General features: G+C 42.3%; 1 protein-coding gene across 1 annotated transcript in view; it reads left to right on the top strand.

Moving 5' to 3' along the window:
• LOC143292360 (uncharacterized) overlaps window positions 1-20,577 on the top strand; it is a 60,791-nt gene that overhangs the window by 23,259 nt on the left and 16,955 nt on the right. The window contains 10 exon segments of the mRNA XM_076602555.1: window positions 3,417-3,493; window positions 5,964-6,023; window positions 7,593-7,710; window positions 9,673-9,794; window positions 11,321-11,348; window positions 11,351-11,505; window positions 13,338-13,467; window positions 14,581-14,663; window positions 15,690-15,763; window positions 17,826-17,877. Of these exon segments, the coding sequence (XP_076458670.1) occupies window positions 3,417-3,493; window positions 5,964-6,023; window positions 7,593-7,710; window positions 9,673-9,794; window positions 11,321-11,348; window positions 11,351-11,505; window positions 13,338-13,467; window positions 14,581-14,663; window positions 15,690-15,763; window positions 17,826-17,877 (899 nt within the window).

Genomic DNA, 20,577 nt, shown 5'->3' with positions numbered 1-20,577 from the left:
CGGGGGAGAGAGAGAGAGTTTATGTGTTGAGCGTTAGAATGCGTGTGGGGGAGAGAGAGAGAGTGTATGTGTTAAGCGATAGAATGCGTGTTGGGGAGAGAGAGAGAGTGTGTGTGTTGAGTGATAGAATGCGTGTGGGGGGAGAGAGAGAGTGTATGTGTTGAGCGACAGAATGTGTGTGGGAGAGAGAGAGAGTGTATGTGTTGAGTGATAGAATGTGTGTGGGGGAGAGAGAGAGAGTGTATGTGTTGAGCGATAGAATGCGTGTGGGGGAGAGAGAGAGAGTGTATGTGTTGAGCGACAGAATGCGTGTGGGGGAGAGAGAGAGAGTGTATGTGTTGAGCGATAGAATGCGTGTGGGGGAGAGAGAGAGTGTATGTGTTGAGCGACAGAATGCGTGTTCAAAAAGGAGTCATGTACAACTGCAGCTGTTGTATGGATTAGGAAACAGAGAGAGAATAGACAATAGGATGGGACAGATGTGTGCAGCGATAACTTACTACTACGCTGCTCCCCTCCCCCTGTTTTGTGAGATAAGAATGGAGAGTTGGAATGCATTAGAATCAGAATGTGAGATAAGAATGGAGAGTTAGAATGCATTAGGATCAGAATGTGAGATAAGAATGGAGAGTTAGAATGCATGAGGATCAGAATGTGAGATAAGAATGGAGAGTTAGAATGCATTAGGATCAGAATGTGAGATAAGAATGGAGAGTTGGAATGCATGAGAATCAGAATGTGAGATAAGAATGGAGAGTTGGAATGCATTAGAATCAGAATGTGAGATAAGAATGGAGAGTTGGAATGCATTAGAATCAGAATGTGAGATAAGAATGGAGAGTTAGAATGCATTAGGATCAGAATGTGAGATAAGAATGGAGAGTTAGAATGCATTAGGATCAGAATGTGAGATAAGAATGGAGAGTTAGAATGCATGAGAATCAGAATGTGAGATAAGAATGGAGAGTTAGAATGCATGAGAATCAGAATTTGAGATAAGAATGGAGAGTTAGAATGCATGAGAATCAGAATGTGAGATAAGAATGGAGAGTTAGAATGCATTAGGATCAGAATGTGAGATAAGAATGGAGAGTTAGAATGCATGAGAATCAGAATGTGAGATAAGAATGGAGAGTTGGAATGCATTAGAATCAGAATGTGAGATAAGAATGGAGAGTTGGAATGCATTAGAATCAGAATGTGAGATAAGAATGGAGAGTTAGAATGCATTAGGATCAGAATGTGAGATAAGAATGGAGAGTTAGAATGCATTAGAATCAGAATGTGAGATAAGAATGGAGAGTTAGAATGCATGAGAATCAGAATGTGAGATAAGAATGGAGAGTTAGAATGCATGAGAATCAGAATGTGAGATAAGAATGGAGAGTTAGAATGCATTAGGATCAGAATGTGAGATAAGAATGGAGAGTTGGAATGCATTAGAATCAGAATGTGAGATAAGAATGGAGAGTTAGAATACATTAGGATCAGAATGTGAGATAAGAATGGAGAGTTAGAATGCATTAGAATCAGAATGTGAGATAAGAATGGAGAGTTAGAATGCATGAGAATCAGAATGTGAGATAAGAATGGAGAGTTAGAATGCATGAGAATCAGAATTTGAGATAAGAATGGAGAGTTAGAATGCATGAGAATCAGAATGTGAGATAAGAATGGAGAGTTAGAATGCATTAGGATCAGAATGTGAGATAAGAATGGAGAGTTAGAATGCATGAGGATCAGAATGTGAGATAAGAATGGAGAGTTAGAATGCATTAGGATCAGAATGTGAGATAAGAATGGAGAGTTAGAATGCATTAGAATCAGAATGTGAGATAAGAATGGAGAGTTAGAATGCATTAGGATCAGAATGTGAGATAAGAATGGAGAGTTAGAATGCATTAGAATCAGAATGTGAGATAAGAATGGAGAGTTAGAATGCATTAGAATCAGAATTTGAGATAAGAATGGAGAGTTAGAATGCATTAGGATCAGAATGTGAGATAAGAATGGAGAGTTAGAATGCATGAGAATCAGAATAATCTCAATGAGAGAAATAAAGTGTGATAAAATCTGTGTTACCTACATATTGCAAGCAGAACAGTAAAATTTGGCTTGCAACATGTTTCGTTTATTTATTTATAGTCTGTACATCTAAGATGATGATATTAGACTGGAAGGCTTGCAACACATATAACAAAATAACACACAAATGAGTTATAGCAAAAAGCATCATCTTTCTAATGTTTAACACACACACACACACACACACACACACACACACACAGTCACACACACACACACACATACACAGACACAGACACACAGACACACACACACACACACACACACATACACAGACACAGACACACACAGACACACACACACACACACACAGACACAGACACACACACACACATACACAGACACATACACACACACAGACACAGACACACACACACACACACACACAGACACAGACACACACACACACACACACACAGACACACACACACACACACATACACACACACACACATACATACGCAGACACAGACACACACACAGACACAGATACACACACACATACACACACACACACACACACACACACACACACACACACACACACACACACACACACACACATCCACCTGTACACACACTCCCACGGACACTGTTTTGCACATACACTTGCACAACATTGAGAACAAATGGATATTGTTGTGACATCAGTATGAAACAAGAAAGAGGGAAGTAAGTCGCTTACTGCTAATCCATCTTCTGTTACTACTTTTTGTCAGTAGATAACAGAGAGAAAAGACAGTTGTTTGGAACAGGTGTTCAAAAACAACAACAAACAAACAAAAAACAAACAAACAAAAATTTGGATTTTTTTCCCCTTCTAATTTGTGATTTGCAAAATAAAGAAATTGATTTCCAGTCAATGTTCTGACAAAAAAAGAAGATTTTTTCCTGAAATTTCATTTTTTGGACAGTAGAGTAAAAACTGTGTGTGTGTGATGTGTGTGTGTGTGTGTGTGTGTGTGTGTGTGCGCGTGCATGCATGCGTGCGTGCATGTGTATGGAGAACCGATATGTTTACATGTTGATTTATACCTGTCAGGTGGTGTTTTAAATTTTCTCTTTTGGGGATTTTTCCTGGCATCTTCGTTCTTTTGTGTGTGTGTGTGTGTGTGCGTGTGTGTGTGCATGCATGCGTGTGTGCATGTGTATGGAGAACCAATATGTTCACATGTTGATTTATACCTGTCAGGTGGTGTTTTTAATTTTCTCTTTTGGGGATTTTCCCCCGCATGTTCGTTCTTTTGCTTAACGTCTGTCCATACTTGTGATTTCCCCCATGTCTCTGTGACGTCATGTGAGCACAGTTTGGGTGTTGGTTGGTGTTTCAGCACTTGGCACCTGGAAGCAGATAAAGCCCAGATCTCGAGGCAAAGAGTACCAAGGACTGAGATGGGAAAGAGTGAAGGTGACCAACCTTTAGCTGTTTCTTACCTTTTGCAGTATAGTTTATTGATTTACTTCAAATGAGAGCAGAATTTTAGGTCTTACGTTGGTCTGTCATGTGTCGGCATCATTGACTATACATCCTGTAGGTCATACACTGGTCTGTCATGTGTCAGTGTCATTGACTATACATCCTGTAGGTCATACACTGGTCTGTCATGTGTCAGTGTCATTGACTATACATCCTGTAGGTCTTACATTGGTCTGTCATGTGTCAGTGTCATTGACTATACATCCTGTAGGTCTTACATTGGTCTGTCATGTGTCAGTGTCATTGACTATACATCCTGTAGGTCTTACATTGGTCTGTCATGTGTCAGTGTCATTGACTGTACATCCTGTAGGTCTTACATTGGTCTGCCATGTGTCAGTGTCATTGACTGTACATCCTGTAGGTCTTACATTGGTCTGTCATGTGTCAGTGTCATTGACTATACATCCTGTAGGTCTTACATTGGTCTGTCATGTGTCAGTGTCATTGACTATACATCCTGTAGGTCTTACATTGGTCTGTCATATGTCAGTGTCATTGACATTGGTCTGTCATGTGTCAGTGTCATTGACGATACATCCTGTAGGTCTTACGTTGGTCTGTCATGTGTCAGTGTCATTGACATTGGTCTGTCATGTGTCAGTGTCATTGACGATACATCCTGTAGGTCTTACGTTGGTCTGTCATGTGTCAGTGTCATTGACTATACATCCTGTAGGTCTTACATTGGTCTGTCATGTGTCAGCGTCATTGACTATACATCCTGTAGGTCTTACATTGGTCTGTCATGTGTCAGTGTCATTGACTATACATCCTGTAGGTCTTACATTGGTCTGTCATGTGTCAGTGTCATTGACGATACATCCTGTAGGTCTTACATTGGTCTGTCATGTGTCAGCTTAATTGACTATACATCCTGAACATTATTCTACCATGTAACTGAAAAAATCTGTAATAATCCGTAATGAACAGAAATCGAACTGCAACTTGTTCATTATACTTGGCCATTATTTGTTTACCCACATACACATTGAGTTAAAGTCTTCTGTCAATGTTGTGGCTGTCCTTTCAAAGTGCTAGGTACTTCATGCCCATTGTGTCCTTTCAAAGAGCTAGGTACTTCATACCCATTGTGTCCTTTCAAAGTGCTAGGTACTTCATGCCCATTGTGTCCTTTCAAAGAGCTAGGTACTTCATGCCCATTGTGTCCTTTCAAAGAGCTAGGTACTTCATGCCCATTGTGTCCTTTCAAAGTGCTAGGTACTTCATGCCCATTGTGTCCTTTCAAAGTGCTAGGTACTTCATACCATTGTGTCCTCTCAAAGTGCTAGGTACTTCATACCCATTGTGTCCTCTCAAAGTGCTAGGTACTTCATACCATTGTGGCATCTCAGAGTGCTAGGTACTTCATGCCATTATGTCCTCTCAAAGTGCTAGGTACTTCATACCATTGTGTCCTTTCAAAGTGCTAGGTACTTCATACCATTGTGTCCTTTCAAAGTGCTAGGTACTTCATGCCCAATGTGTCCTTTCAATGTGCTAGGTACTTCATACCATTGTGTCCTTTCAAAGTGCTAGGTACTTCATACCATTGTGTCCTCTGAAAGTGCTAGGTACTTCATGCCCATTGTGTCCTCTCAAAGTGCTAGGTACTTCATACCATTGTGTCCTTTCAGAGTGCTAGGTACTTCATGCCCATTGTGTCCTTTCAAAGTGCTAGGTACTTCATGCCCATTGTGTCCTCTCAAAGTGCTAGGTACTTCATACCATTGTGTCCTCTCAAAGTGCTAGGTACTTCATACGATTGTGGCATCTCAGAGTGCTAGGTACTTCATGCCATTGTGGCATCTCAGAGTGCTAGGTACTTCATGCCATTATGTCCTCTCAAAGTGCTAGGTACTTCATGCCCATTGTGTCCTTTCAAAGTGCTAGGTACTTCATGCCCATTGTGTCCTCTCAAAGTGCTAGGTACTTCATACCATTGTGTCCTTTCAGAGTGCTAGGTACTTCATGCCCATTGTGTCCTTTCAAAGTGCTAGGTACTTCATGCCCATTGTGTCCTTTCAAAGTGCTAGGTACTTCATACCCATTGTGTCCTTTCAAAGTGCTAGGTACTTCATACCCATTGTGTCCTCTCAAAGTGCTAGGTACTTCATACCATTGTGTCCTCTGGCAAATAGGGCAGCAACAAAGAACCACGACTTTTGTCTCTTTTGGCCACTCTCACGCTTTCTGACAATGAATAAGAATAATATTAGATGATAATGAATAAAAAAAATTTAAAAAATAGAATCAGCAGCACATATTATGCAGAAATTTTGTAATCTTGTGTGTGTGTTGGGGGGAGGGTTACATGTGTGAAGATAGATATGCATATTTGTATGGGTGTGTTTGTACTTGTTTATTTCATTTTATATGTTTGCGTATTTTTGTGTTTCAGACAATTGTTCATCAGAACTTGTGTTCAGAAAGAGTGGAAGAAAGAATTGATGCAGCGAAGGTATGTTTGTCTAGCATTTTACTTCTAAAACTGACATCCCATCGGAATTGTCATTCAAATGAAACGTATAATTATCAGTTTGTCAGTTAGTCTTACATTCTTTCATTTAGTTTTGAATGCATAATTATCAGTTTGACAGTCTGAGTCTTCGTTTCTGTCTTTTAGGTTTTCTTCCCTGTACCATCAGAGCAAACTGTACATGAAATTTTAAAGATTTAAAAGTGTTTGTTGCTGTGTCAGAGACACAAGGTTGAAAGAAAGGCAGAGTGTTTGTTGCTGTGTCAGAGACAGAAGGTTGAAAGAAAGGCAAAGTGTTTGTTGCTGTGTCAGAGACAGAAGGTTGAAAGAAAGGCAAAGTGTTTGTTGCTGTGTCAGAGACAGAAGGTTGAAAGAAAGGCAGAGTGTTTGTTGCTGTGTCAGAGACAGAAGGTTGAAAGAAAGGCAAAGTGTTTGTTGCTGTGTCAGAGACAGAAGGTTGAAAGAAAGGCAGAGTGTTTGTTGCTGTGTCAGAGACAGAAGGTTGAAAGAAAGGCAAAGTGTTTGTTGCTGTGTCAGAGACAGAAGGTTGAAAGAAAGGCAAAGTGTTTGTTGCTGTGTCAGAGACAGAAGGTTGAAAAAAAGGCAAAGTGTTTGTTGCTGTGTCAGAGACACAAGGTTGAAAGAAAGGCAAAGTGTTTGTTGCTGTGTCAGAGACAGAAGGTTGATAGAAAGGCAAAGTGTTTGTTGCTGTGTCAGAGACAGAAGGTTGAAAGAAAGGCAAAGTGTTTGTTGCTGTGTCAGAGACAGAAGGTTGAAAGAAAGGCAAAGTGTTTGTTGCTGTGTCAGAGACAGAAGGTTGAAAGAAAGTCAAAGTGTTTGTTGCTGTGTCAGAGACAGAAGGTTGAAAGAAAGGCAAAGTGTTTGTTGCTGTGTCAGAGACAGAAGGTTGAAAGAAAGGCAGAGTGTTTGTTGCTGTGTCAGAGACAGAAGGTTGAAAGAAAGGCAAAGTACAGAAGCTAGTTCTTCAGTAAGAATTGCAAAATGTACCTGAGCTATAAAGCAAAAATAGATCACAAAGTGTTGTAATAATCTGTACCTGCACCATCTAGTCTTTATTCATTTTAAGAACTGACAGGTATCACAGTCAGTCGTGTCTGACGATGACCATCACAACAGCAGAGGAGGCAACTGCTGCCCTGACTATCTAGGCTACAATTTGATTATAGTGGAGAGTGTCTTGCCCAAGTTACAGACCCGCTCTATCGGCCAAGAGAGCTTTGGATAGTTGGCACTGGGATGATCCCCAAAGGTCTACTAGCCCCCAAGGTTGCAGCACTAAGAGATGGTGTAAGCTTGTCTCCTGGTTTGAGACAAAAGACTAAGCTGTAAATGTCAGTTTCTGATATAAGCCAAGCATTGAGCCTATCAATGTCAGTTTCTGATATAAGCCAAGCATTGAGCCTATCAATGTCAGTTTCTGATATAAGCCAAGCATTGAGCCTATCAATGTCAATTTCTGATGTAAGCCAAGCATTGAGCCTATTCCTCCTTGAAATGGTAGGGTCATAAGCAACATGATTTGATTTGCAGCAACTGGGTTTGCTGAGGTGTGGGGACACCATGGTATTCTACGCCTTGAAGGAGCGACTCCACAGGGACAGAGACCAGCGTGTGCGTTACGAAGCCACCAAGGCTCTGATTCTTATCGGTGAGGCGTGACTGTGTGCGTTACGAAGCCACCAAGGCTCTGATTCTTATCGGTGAGGCGTGACTGTGTGCGTTACGAAGCCACCAAGGCTCTGATTCTTATCGGTGAGGCGTGACTGTGTGCGTTACGAAGCCACCAAGGCTCTGATTCTTATCGGTGAGGCGTGACTGTGTGTTACGAAGCCACCAAGGCTCTGATTCTTATCAGTGAGGAGTGACTGTGTGCGTTACGAAGCCACCAAGGCTCTGATTCTTATCAGTGAGGCGTGACTGTGTGTTACGAAGCCACCAAGGCTCTGATTCTTATCAGTGAGGCGTGACTGTGTTCGTTACGAAGCCACCAAGGCTCTGATTCTTATCGGTGAGGCGTGACTGTGTGCGTTACGAAGCCACCAAGGCTCTGATTCTTATCGGTGAGGCGTGACTGTGCGTTACGAAGCCACCAAGGCTCTGATTCTTATCAGTGAGGCGTGACTGTGTGCGTTACGAAGCCACCAAGGCTCTGATTCTTATCAGTGAGGCGTGACTGTGTGTGTTACGAAGCCACCAAGGCTCTGATTCTTATCGGTGAGGCGTGACTGTGTGCGTTACGAAGCCACCAAGGCTCTGATTCTTATCGGTGAGGCGTGACTGTGTGCGTTACGAAGCCACCAAGGCTCTGATTCTTATCAGTGAGGCGTGACTGTGTGCGTTACGAAGCCACCAAGGCTCTGATTCTTATCGGTGAGGCGTGACTGTGTGCGTTACGAAGCCACCAAGGCTCTGATTCTTATCAGTGAGGCGTGACTGTGTGCAGACTGTACCTCTTATGTATTCCACAGGATGATTCTTTGTTTAACCCATTGACTGCTGCTGCTGAGTATTATGCTAGTCAGTGAAGGGCTGTCATTCTGGCGAGGTGAGACTGAGCTTACATCAGTCAGAATGTTTGGCACCACTGTGTGTATGGACATTGTCATGTTGGGACTGCAGTACATTTGTTGAGCTAAATCAGTGACCTGATTTCTAGCCACACAAAAAGTAGTGACTGCACTTCAGGCTGATCTCATTTCACGAGGGTTCAGAAGTTCAGGGATTAACAGAAAACTTTTTTTTTTTCTTTTTTTTTTGTAAGAGATGACTTGTTTTATTCATGTAAATTAAGAATAAGGAGATATTCTTGAATTGGTCATGTCCTGAATAATAGGAATGCTGGAGGTTGTGATGATATTGTGCTAAAAACGATTCTTCCAAGAGTTGTGATGATATTGTGCTAAAAATGATTCTTCCAAGAGTTGTGATGATGTGCAAAAATACAAACGATTCTTCCCTGCCCTGATGGAGAAATTTCGGAGAGGTGTGGTATTGCTTTGCTGAAACTGATTGGTTGATTGATTGATTTAATGATATCAGTACTTATATAGTGCCTTATTTATTGATATTAATACTGATATAGCACCTGTTTTGGTAAGAGACCAAGCTCTACTTGCTCCACAAACAGGGTGTCATTTAAACAACAGGCTGCCAACCTGAGTACAGCAAGCTGGTGCATCATTTGTTTCCTGTGTCATCCAGTCAGGATTCAGTCACACATGTGTGCAAGGACACACACACACACATATGCACACATAAACACACACAAACATGCATGTGAGCGTACACACACACTCACAAATACACATACACACTCTTGTGTGCGTACGCGCGCGCGCACACACACACATACACATACACACACACACACACGCACATTTGCACACACACACACACACACACACACAGAGCAGGTTTAGTACTAAAAAAACAATAACAAGATGGCATGGTAGCATGCATTGAAAGGGGTGTGTTCCAAACTAACATGTGTATTAAGAAAAAATATTTCGGAACAAGAAACCCTGCCCTAAACTGACCTTTATAAATGATCAGTATGAATGAAATCCTTGCAGTGCAGGTGTGGTATTCAAAAGATGATATTGAACAACAGGCTGCTGGGAGGACGAGGTGCTGAGGATGGTTCTGAAGTACATGGTGCTGGGCAACACGGAGATCCGCAGTGACCTGATCGGCACGCTGATTGAGGGCAAGAACGTCATGTATGTGGACAAGGTAGGCAAGAACGTCATGTATGTGGACAAGGTAGGCAAGAACGTCATGTATGTGGACAAGGTAGGCAAGAACGTCATGTATGTGGACAAGCAAGAACGTCATGTATGTGGACAAGGTAGGACAAGATAGGCAAGAACGTCATGTATGTGGACAAGGTAGGCAAGAACGTCATGTATGTGGACAAGGTAGGCAAGAACGTCATGTATGTGGACAAGGTAGGACAAGGTAGGCAAGAACGTCATGTATGTGGACAAGGTAGGCAAGAACGTCATGTATGTGGACAAGGTAGGGAGGAACGTCATGTATGTGGACAAGGTAGGCAAGAACGTCATGTATACAAGGTAGGCAAGAACATCATGTATGTGGACAAGGTAGGCAAGAACGTCATGTATACAAGGTAGGCAAGAACGTCATGTACGTGGACAAGGTAGGCAAGAACGTCATATATGTGGACAAGGTAGGCAAGAACGTCATGTAGACAAGGTAGGCAAGAACGTCATGTATGTGGACAAGGTAGGCAGGAACGTCATGTATACACGGTAGGCAAGAACGTCATGTGTGTGGACAAGGTAGGCAAGAACATCATGTGTGTGGACAAGGTAGGCAGGAACGTCATGTATGTGGACAAGGTAGGCAAGAACGTCATGTGTGTGGACAAGGTAGGCAAGAACATCATGTACGTGGACAAGGTAGGCAAGAACGTCATGTATGTGGACAAGGTAGGCAAGAACGTCATGTAGACAAGGTAGGCAAGAACGTCATGTATGTGGACAAGGTAGGCAGGAACGTCATGTATGTGGACAAGGTAGGCAAGAACGTCATGTAGACAAGGTAGGCAAGAACGTCATGTAGACAAGGTAGGCAGGAACGTCATGTATGTGGACAAGGTAGGCAAGAACGTCATGTATGTGGACAAGGTAGGCAGGAACGTCATGTATGTGGACAAGGTAGGCAAGAAGTTACAGTGTGGGAAGGAAGGTGGTAGAATGGTTAAGATGCTTATCTGCCAACACAGTCTCAGGGTCTGGGTTCGAATCCCAGGTTTGCTCTTTCTCCCAAGTTTGGAAAATCAAACTGAGCACCTAGTCATTCGGATGACATGATAAACTGGGGTCCCATGTGCAGCATGCACTTGGTGCTCTGAAAGAGAACCCATGCCAACATAAGTGTTGTCCTCTGGCAAAATTAGCTTGAAGAAATCCACTCTGATAAGTATAAAAAATAATATAAAATATGCACTCAAGGCCTGACCATCGTTTTTGGTTATGGTTATTGGTATTATTTTTTGTTTTAACTGTTATTCATTCTTAGATTTGTAAAATGTTCTTAGATATGTCGATGAAATTTCATGTGTTCTCTTTGAATGCTTAAACATGTGCATGTCCTTTTTTTTTTTTTTAGTGAAGATCATATGTTTGCATTGTGAGCTACACAACCGCATGGCAATTTCTCTTGAGTAGATGATAGAACTGAGTTACATGACTTGACCCAGCTTTGTATTGATCACCTGTGAACACTTGTTCCAGTCAGTTCCCACCTTCCTGGAGCTGGTGAAGTGCTGAGTCACTTCTGTCGGAACCCTGACCCCGAGGACCAGATCGCCTTCAACGCAGCAGTGCTGCTGGGCCGGCTGTGTGTCAGAGACGCCAGCGCTGAAAGCAGGCTGATCACGTCGCTCAGAGACTCTTCTGACTCTCACATCAGAGCCAAGGTTAGTCACTCAGAGACTCTTCTGACTCTCACATCAGAGCCAAGGTTAGCTCTTCTGACTCTCACATTAGAGCCAAGGTTAGCTCTTCTGACTCTCACGTCAGAGCCAAGGTTAGCTCTTCTGACTCTCACATCAGAGCCAAGGTTAGTCGCTTAGAGACTCTTCTGACTCTCACATCAGAGCCAAGGTTAGTTGCTTAGAGACTCTTCTGACTGTCACATCAGAGCCAAGGTTAGTCGCTTAGAGACTCTTCTGACTCTCACATCAGAGCCAAGGTTAGTTGCTTAGAGACTCTTCTGACTGTCACATCAGAGCCAAGGTTAGTCGCTCAGAGACTCTTCTGACTCTCACGTCAGAGCCAAGGTTAGCTCTTCTGACTCTCACATCAGAGCCAAGGTTAGTCGCTCAGAGACTCTTCTGACTCTCACATCAGAGCCAAGGTGAGTTGCTCAGAGACTCTTCTGACTCTCACATCAGAGCCAAGGTGAGTTGCTCAGAGACTCTTCTGACTCTCACGTCAGAGCCAAGGTTAGTCGCTCAGAGACTCTTCTGACTCTCACATCAGAGCCAAGGTGAGTTGCTCAGAGACTCTTCTGACTCTCACATCAGAGCCAAGGTGAGTTGCTCAGAGACTCTTCTGACTCTCACATCAGAGCCAAGGTGAGTTGCTCAGAGACTCTTCTGACTCTCACATCAGAGCCAAGGTGAGTTGCTCAGAGACTCTTCTGACTCTCACATCAGAGCCAAGGTGAGTTGCTCAGAGACTCTTCTGACTCTCACATCAGAGCCAAGGTGAGCTCTTCTGACTCTCACGTCAGAGCCAAGGTTAGCTCTTCTGACTCTCACGTCAGAGCCAAGGTTAGCTCTTCTGACTCTCACATCAGAGCCAAGGTTAGTCGCTTAGAGACTCTTCTGACTCTCACATCAGAGCCAAGGTTAGTTGCTTAGAGACTCTTCTGACTGTCACATCAGAGCCAAGGTTAGTCGCTCAGAGACTCTTCTGACTCTCACGTCAGAGCCAAGGTTAGTCGCTCAGAGACTCTTCTGACTCTCACGTCAGAGCCAAGGTTAGTCGCTCAGAGACTCTTCTGGCTCTCATGTCAGAGCCAAGGTTAGTTCTTTGCCCTCATCATGTTCATCTTTTTTTTATCTGTTTTTTTCATTAATGTTTTTTTGTGGTTTAAATGAAAAAAACATGTATTCTTTTCTAAGCTTTCTGAATGGAAAAGAGTTACAAACAATAATTTTTTTTTTATAAATCGTAGATTGTGTCATTTTTTTCTTTTTCTTTTGGTTTTGATTTTTTTCTTATTCATGTTTATGTGGAATAAATGGGAAACATGTCTTCTAACCTTTCTGGATGAAATAGAGTCATATATGACAAATTCATACAAATCAGATCAGTGGTGGTCAGTATACAAATATATTCATTAATTCATTATGGAAAAAAACAACCAACCAAACAAAACAAAAACAATGTACCAATTCAAAGCAGATGAAGTTGTCTTATTTTGTTATTTATGATGAAACTCAAGCTGTGTTTTTTTCCCTTATCCATATTTCTATTAAAGTGAATTTTGTCCAGTACTGTGCAAATGATTTGTGTCTGTTGGCAATGTTTTCAGTCTGAAGCATAGCAGACTCATTTTGCATGTAAGTCTCACTTGATATGTCATGTTTTACTCCTTTTTTTAATGGTGACATTGATCATAATCCAGACTTTTATCCTGTTGTGAAAGCAGGCTTCTTTCTCTGTTTTGTGACTGGGTGTCATTCAGGTGCCTTGAGAATGAAGTTGATTTTTATCGTCATGTGTGGTTTTACGCTCTCAGGCCTTGGAGATTCTGGTCAAACAGCTGAACAAGATCGATGGGATGGTTGTGGATCAGATTCTCGCCCTGCTGGAGAATTCCCCTGTGTGGAAACACCGCGTTCTGGCCACGAAGCTCCTGATTTCTTTAGGTAACATATATATCAATGTTCAACTGGCCAGCAAACACCTGATTTCTGTAGGTAACATATATATCAATGTTCAACTGGCCAGCAAACACCTGATTTCTTTAGGTAACATATATATCAATGTTCAACTGGCCACGAAGCTCCTGATTTCTTTAGGTAACATATATATCAATGTTCAACTGGCCAGCAAACACCTGATTTCTTTAGGTAACATATGTATCAATGTTCAGCTGGTCACCAAGCACCTGATTTCTTTAGGTAACATATATATCAATGTTCAACTGGCCAACAAGCACCTGATTTCTTTAGGTAACATATATATCAATGTTCAACTGGCCAGCAAACACCTGATTTCTGTAGGTAACATATATATCAATGTTCAGCTGGTCACCAAGCACCTGATTTCTTCAGGTAACATATATATCAATGTTCAACTGGCCAGCAAACACCTGATTTCTGTAGGTAACATATATATCAATGTTCAACTGGCCAGCAAACACCTGATTTCTTTAGGTAACATATATATCAATGTTCAACTGGCCAGCAAACACCTGATTTCTGTAGGTAACATATATATCAATGTTCAACTGGCCACCAAGAACCTGATTTCTTTAGGTAACATATCAATGTTCAACTGGCCAGCAAAGAAAGTAGTGTGGTGAAAGAAAGTATGCGTGTTTTCCCTCATTTACTTCTGACTATTTCTGATATTTGAAGAATTTCATGAAAAATTTGATATTTGGATCATAGGTTTCTTTTCCTGGTCAGGTTGGCTTTGTTTGGTCTCATTTTGGTTGTGTGTGTGTGTGTATGTGTGTGTGTGTGTATGTGTGTGTGTGTGTGTGTGTGTGTGAGTGTGTGTGTGTATGTGTGTGTGTGTGTGTGTGTGTATGCATGTAAATGCGTGTGTGCATGTGTTTGTGTGTGTGTGTGCATGTAATGCATATGTATGTGTGTGTATGTGTGTGTGTGAGTGTGTATGTGTGTGTGTGTATGCATGTAAATGCATGCGTGCGCGTGTGCATGTGTTTGTGTGTGTGTGTGTGCATGTAATGCATATGTATGTGTGTGTGTGTGTGTGTGTGTGTGTGTGTGTGTGTGTGTGTGTGTGTGTAGGTCCCAGGCAGAAGTTTGTTGTGCAGAAACAAGAGGAGATGTACACACAGCTGACCACACGGCTGTGGGATGACCCCAGCAATGTGAGCACTCATACCTTCCTTTCTTTGTTTTGTCACAAATAAGCAAATCAGTCTGTTGTTACGTACACAAGCACATACACATGAATGCACTTGCATGCATATATGCACATATGTACGCACATATACACATGCATATACACACACATGCATATACACACACATGCACACACACACACACACAAGCACACACACTCAGACACATGCAGACACACACATGCAGACACCACCACCCCTCTCCCACACACACACACATACTCAGAGCCTATATCAACATAAGCATTGTAAAGAAGTTGTTGATACACACATACACTGAATTTGTCGATACACACATACACTGAATGTGTCAGTACACAGATACACTGAATGTGTCGATACACACATACACATGCATGCATGCACAGGGCCAATATCAACATTGTGAACAATATCTTAATAATCCATGGTCATAAACATCTGGTTACAACATTATATTGCTGCGATTTTCTTTTTACTCCCCCCCCCCCCCCCCCAGCATTTGCCTATTATGGTATTTCCACAACACTTTTTGACTTGATCAGTCTTGTATTGTGTCTGTGTGCATGTGTGTGGGTGTGTGTGTGGGCATGTGTGTGTGTTTGCATGCTTGTGTTTCAGTTTACTAAGTCATATTCCTTTGCATTGTTACAACTCTTCCGGTGAAACTTGTAAAGCCCCTGAACCAGAATAGAATAGTGTGGTATAGAAATATTTCATTGTTATTATTAGTAGTACTAATAGTAGTAGTAGCAGTTGTAGTAGTAGTAGTAGTCTGCTACTACTACTACTACTACTACTATTTTCATTTATATTATAATTTTCATTATCAATATTACTATGTTATTATAATTTTCATTATTATTCTTACCGTTATGATGATGATTATTGTTCCCCAACAGGAGGTACGCCTGTCTGCTGTATTACCGTTATGATGATGATTATTGTTCCCCAACAGGAGGTAAACTTGCCTGCTGTATTACCGTTATGATGATGATTATTGTTCCCCAACAGGAGGTACGCCTGTCTGCTGCCAAAGCCCTCACCGCACTGGGAATGTTTGCGCCAGCCTGTGAAGCGGTGGAAAAGTGAGTCTTGCTCTTCTGTGTGGATTCCAGCATCGTGTGCATACACTCTGATTCTTTGATTAACTCACTCCGGATGAACAGTTCTCTCCCTTGCTTTTCCCTACAGACAACCCATTTGTCAGGGTTTGGAAAAAAATCACCAAAAATACAAAACATAAAGTAAATGAATAAAACTCACTGTACTTGACCCACTGACCCCTCTCCTCGCATCGTGTGAACGCCCATCCCCCTCTCTCTTCACTGCTGTCAGAAGTTGAATCACTATCAGTACCTACTTGCTGGTAGCTTTCTTCACTGCAGATACTTTATTCAACGTCTTTATCATCCTCGTCGATGTCGAAACCTTCTTTTTGAAGCATTTCAATCACTTCAGTAGTGGTAAAAGTCGCTGTCGTGATCTAGTTTGCTCTAAAAATTTCCACTTGTATCACCTGCGATGCCATTTGTGACACGTATACAGATTAGCTTGTTTTGTGGGGTCCTGAACGTACTGTGGAGTGTGTTGTTACGGAATCTCATGAAGAAACTTTCCATTTGACCCTTGATGTGTTCGCAATGCCTGGTGTAGCTGCAATTGTTTTGCTACCCCATGAGGAAAACGTGGAAAAAAATCTAATTGTTGAAACCGTTATAGTGTTCTGTCGTCCGGAACACTACCTTATGTCAGGAATGCTATAACATTCCATTATTCAGTGAGTTAAACTCTTCTTGTTGTTTTTGCTTTGAGGAAAAATTCTGTTTTGAAGATGAGCCTTTACATATATATCCATGTGTACATTTCATAAAAGGAAGAAAAGTTGATGTCTTTCAACAGGACTCCACATTTAGAACAACGCATTGTGATGTATGTGATTGGTTTCATGTACTGAGATTGGATTTTAAGTATTGTGATATGGTTTTAAGTGTTGTGGTATTAGTGTTGAGTTTTGTGATAAAATTATGAAATGTGCATGATTATGATATTGTAAATGTATGATTTGTATGATGAGTGCTGTTGTGTACAATGATGCCTGTGTGTGTCTGAACATGCTATATTTGAGTGTGTCTGAGCATACTCTATCTGTGTGTGTGTGTGTGTGTGTGTGTGTGTGTGTGAACATACTCTGTGTGTGTGTGTGTGTGTGTGTGTCTGTGTGAACATACTCTGTGTTTGTCTGAACATACTCTATTTGTGTGTGTGTGTGTGTGTGTGTGTGTGTGTGTGTGTGAACATACTATATCTGTGTGTGTCTGAACATACTCTATTTGTGTGTGTGTGTGTGTGTGTGTGTGTGTGTGATTATACTCTATTTGTGTGTGTGTGTGCGCGCGCACGCGCGTGTGTGTGTCTGAACATACTCTATTTGTGTCTGTCTGAGCATACTCTATGTGTGTGTGTGTGTGTGTGTGTGTCTGAGCATACTCTATTTGTGTGTGTCTGAACATACTCTATTTATATGTCTGAACATTCTCTATTTATGTGTGTCTGAACTTAGTCTATTTATGTGTGTCTGAATGAACATACTTTAGTGGTTGGTTGGGTGAAGGGTTGGATGCAAGGTTATGGATTAAGTTTTTCAGTTTAGTGTTTGAAATACATGTTTGACTCATAGGTATTCATATTGTATAGTGTAACTGTGTATGTTTGAATGAAAAGGTGCTATACAGAGAAATCACATGAGATGATAAAACGGGGTCCCATGTGCAGCATGCACTTAGCACACGTAAAAGAACCCACGGGAACAAAAGGGTTGTCCCTGGCAAAATTCTGTAAAAATCAACTTTGATAGGAAAACAATTAAAATTGCAGGCAGAAAAAACCCCTCAAAAGAATGGGTTGTGTTCTGAGTAATAGCAACTCCCTCTCCCTGGGGAGAGCAGCCAGAATGTCATACTGAGAAATCTGTTGTGACTAAAGGAGCAAAACAATACAATACAATACAAAGCAATACAAATATAAATTGGATTATTATTAATATGATAATGATAATAATTGCTATTATGATGATGATGATGATGATCATGATTATGATGATGATGATTATTATGATTATTGTTATGATTATGATCTGTTTGTCTACAGTCGTCTGGAAGATCCAGATGAAAAGGTCCGTGCTGAGGCTGTCATCTCTGTGGTGAGTAGTCCGACATGATCAGCATTTCAAGATTTGTATTTAATTATTCATTTTTATCCAACAGTGTTTTTATTTGTATGTGCTTTGTACCTGTTTGTTTTCTTTGTTGTTTTGTTTGGTTTGGTTTGGTTTGGTCAGTTTCTTGTGTGGAACAGTTGCCGTGATTTAGGTTGTTTCTTCTTTTGTGTGGGCTAGTACTCCCCTGGTCACTTACATGTACGCTTACATGTCTTCCCTTTTTGACCCACCATGTTGGCAGGCATGCTGTGTTTTGAGGGCAGAGTCAGGCAGGAAATTGGAGCATGTCACTGCAGTACCACCCTTGTCATTACAGTTCAGTGCCACCCTTGAAATTACAGTGCAGTGCCACCCTTGACATTACAGTGCAGTGCCACCCTTGAAATTACAGTGCAGTGCCACCCTTGACATTACAGTGCAGTGTCATTACAGTGCAGTGCCACCCTTGTCATTACAATGCAACACCACCCTTGTCATTATAGTGTAGTGCACCCTTGTCATTACAGTGCAGCACCACCCATGTCATTGCAGTGCAGTGTCATTACAGTGCAGTGCCACCCTTGTCATTACAGTGCAGCACCACCCATGTCATTACAGTGCAGTGTCATTACAGTGCAGCACCACCCTTGTCATTACAGTGCAGTGTCATTACAGTGCAGTGCCACCCTTGTCATTATAGTGCAGTGCCACCCTTGTCATTATAGTGCAGTGTCATTACAGTGCAGCACCACCCTTGTCATTATAGTGCAGTCATTATAGTGCAGTGCCACCCTTGTCATTACAGTACAGTCATTATAGTGCAGTGCCACCCTTGTCATTATAGTGCAGTGTCATTATAGTGCAGTGCCACCCTTGTCATTACAGTGCAGTCATTATAGTGCAGTGCCACCCTTGTCATTATAGTGCAGTGTCATTACAGTGCAGCACCACCCCTGTCATTATAGTGCAGTCATTATAGTGCAGTGCCACCCTTGTCATTATAGTGCAGTCATTATAGTGCAGCACCACCCTTGTCATTACAGTGCAGTGTCATTACAGTGCAGTGCCACCCTTGTCATTACAGTGCAGCACCACCCTTGTCATTACAGTGCAGTGTCATTACAGTGCAGTGCCACCCTTGTCATTACAGTGCAGTGTCACCCTTGTCATTACAGTGCAGTGTCACCCTTGTCATTACAGTGCAACACCACCCTTGTCATTACAGTGCAGCGCCACCCTTGTCATTGCAGTGCAGTGTCATTACAGTGCAGTACCACCCTTTTCATTACAGTGCAGTGCCACCCTTGTCATTGCAGTGCAGTGTCACCCTTGTCATTACAGTGCAGTGCCACCCTTGTCATTACAGTGCAGTGTCATTACAGTGCAGTGCCACCCTTGTCATTACAGTGCAGTGTCATTACAGTGCAGCACCACCCTTGTCATTACAGTGCAGTGTCATTACAGTGCAGTGCCACCCTTGTCATTACAGTGCAGTGTCATTACAGTGCAGCACCACCCTTATCATTACAGTGCAGTGTCATTACAGTGCAGTGCCAGCCTTGTCATTACAGTGCAGTGTCATTACAGTGCAGCACCACCCTTATCATTACAGTGCAGTGTCATTACAGTGCAGTGCCATCCTTGTCATTACAGTGCAGTGCCAGCCTTGTCATTACAGTGCAGTGCCACCCTTGTCATTGCAGTGCAGTGTCACCCTTGTCATTACAGTGCAGTGTCATTACAGTTCAGCACCACCCTTGTCATTACAGTGCAGTGTCATTACAGTGCAGCACCACCCTTGTCATTACAGTGCAGTGTCATTACAGTGCAGTGCCACCCTTGTCATTACAGTGCAGTGTCATTACAGTGCAGTGCCACCCTTGTCATTACAATGCAACACCACCCTTGTCATTATAGTGTAGTGCACCCTTGTCATTACAGTGCAGCACCACCCATGTCATTGCAGTGCAGTGTCATTACAGTGCAGTGCCACCCTTGTCATTACAGTGCAGCACCACCCATGTCATTACAGTGCAGTGTCATTACAGTGCAGCACCACCCTTGTCATTACAGTGCAGTGTCATTACAGTGCAGTGCCACCCTTGTCATTATAGTGCAGTGCCACCCTTGTCATTATAGTGCAGTGTCATTACAGTGCAGCACCACCCTTGTCATTATAGTGCAGTCATTATAGTGCAGTGCCACCCTTGTCATTACAGTACAGTCATTATAGTGCAGTGCCACCCTTGTCATTATAGTGCAGTGTCATTATAGTGCAGTGCCACCCTTGTCATTACAGTGCAGTCATTATAGTGCAGTGCCACCCTTGTCATTATAGTGCAGTGTCATTACAGTGCAGCACCACCCCTGTCATTATAGTGCAGTCATTATAGTGCAGTGCCACCCTTGTCATTATAGTGCAGTCATTATAGTGCAGCACCACCCTTGTCATTACAGTGCAGTGTCATTACAGTGCAGTGCCACCCTTGTCATTACAGTGCAGCACCACCCTTGTCATTACAGTGCAGTGTCATTACAGTGCAGTGCCACCCTTGTCATTACAGTGCAGTGTCACCCTTGTCATTACAGTGCAGTGTCACCCTTGTCATTACAGTGCAACACCACCCTTGTCATTACAGTGCAGCGCCACCCTTGTCATTGCAGTGCAGTGTCATTACAGTGCAGTACCACCCTTTTCATTAC

This window comes from Babylonia areolata, chromosome 18 (genome assembly GCF_041734735.1).
Source record: "Babylonia areolata isolate BAREFJ2019XMU chromosome 18, ASM4173473v1, whole genome shotgun sequence".
Classification (NCBI taxonomy): domain Eukaryota; kingdom Metazoa; phylum Mollusca; class Gastropoda; order Neogastropoda; family Buccinidae; genus Babylonia; species Babylonia areolata.
The sequence above is the reverse complement of the archived record's forward strand: the minus strand, read 5'-3'. Positions and strand labels throughout refer to the sequence as shown.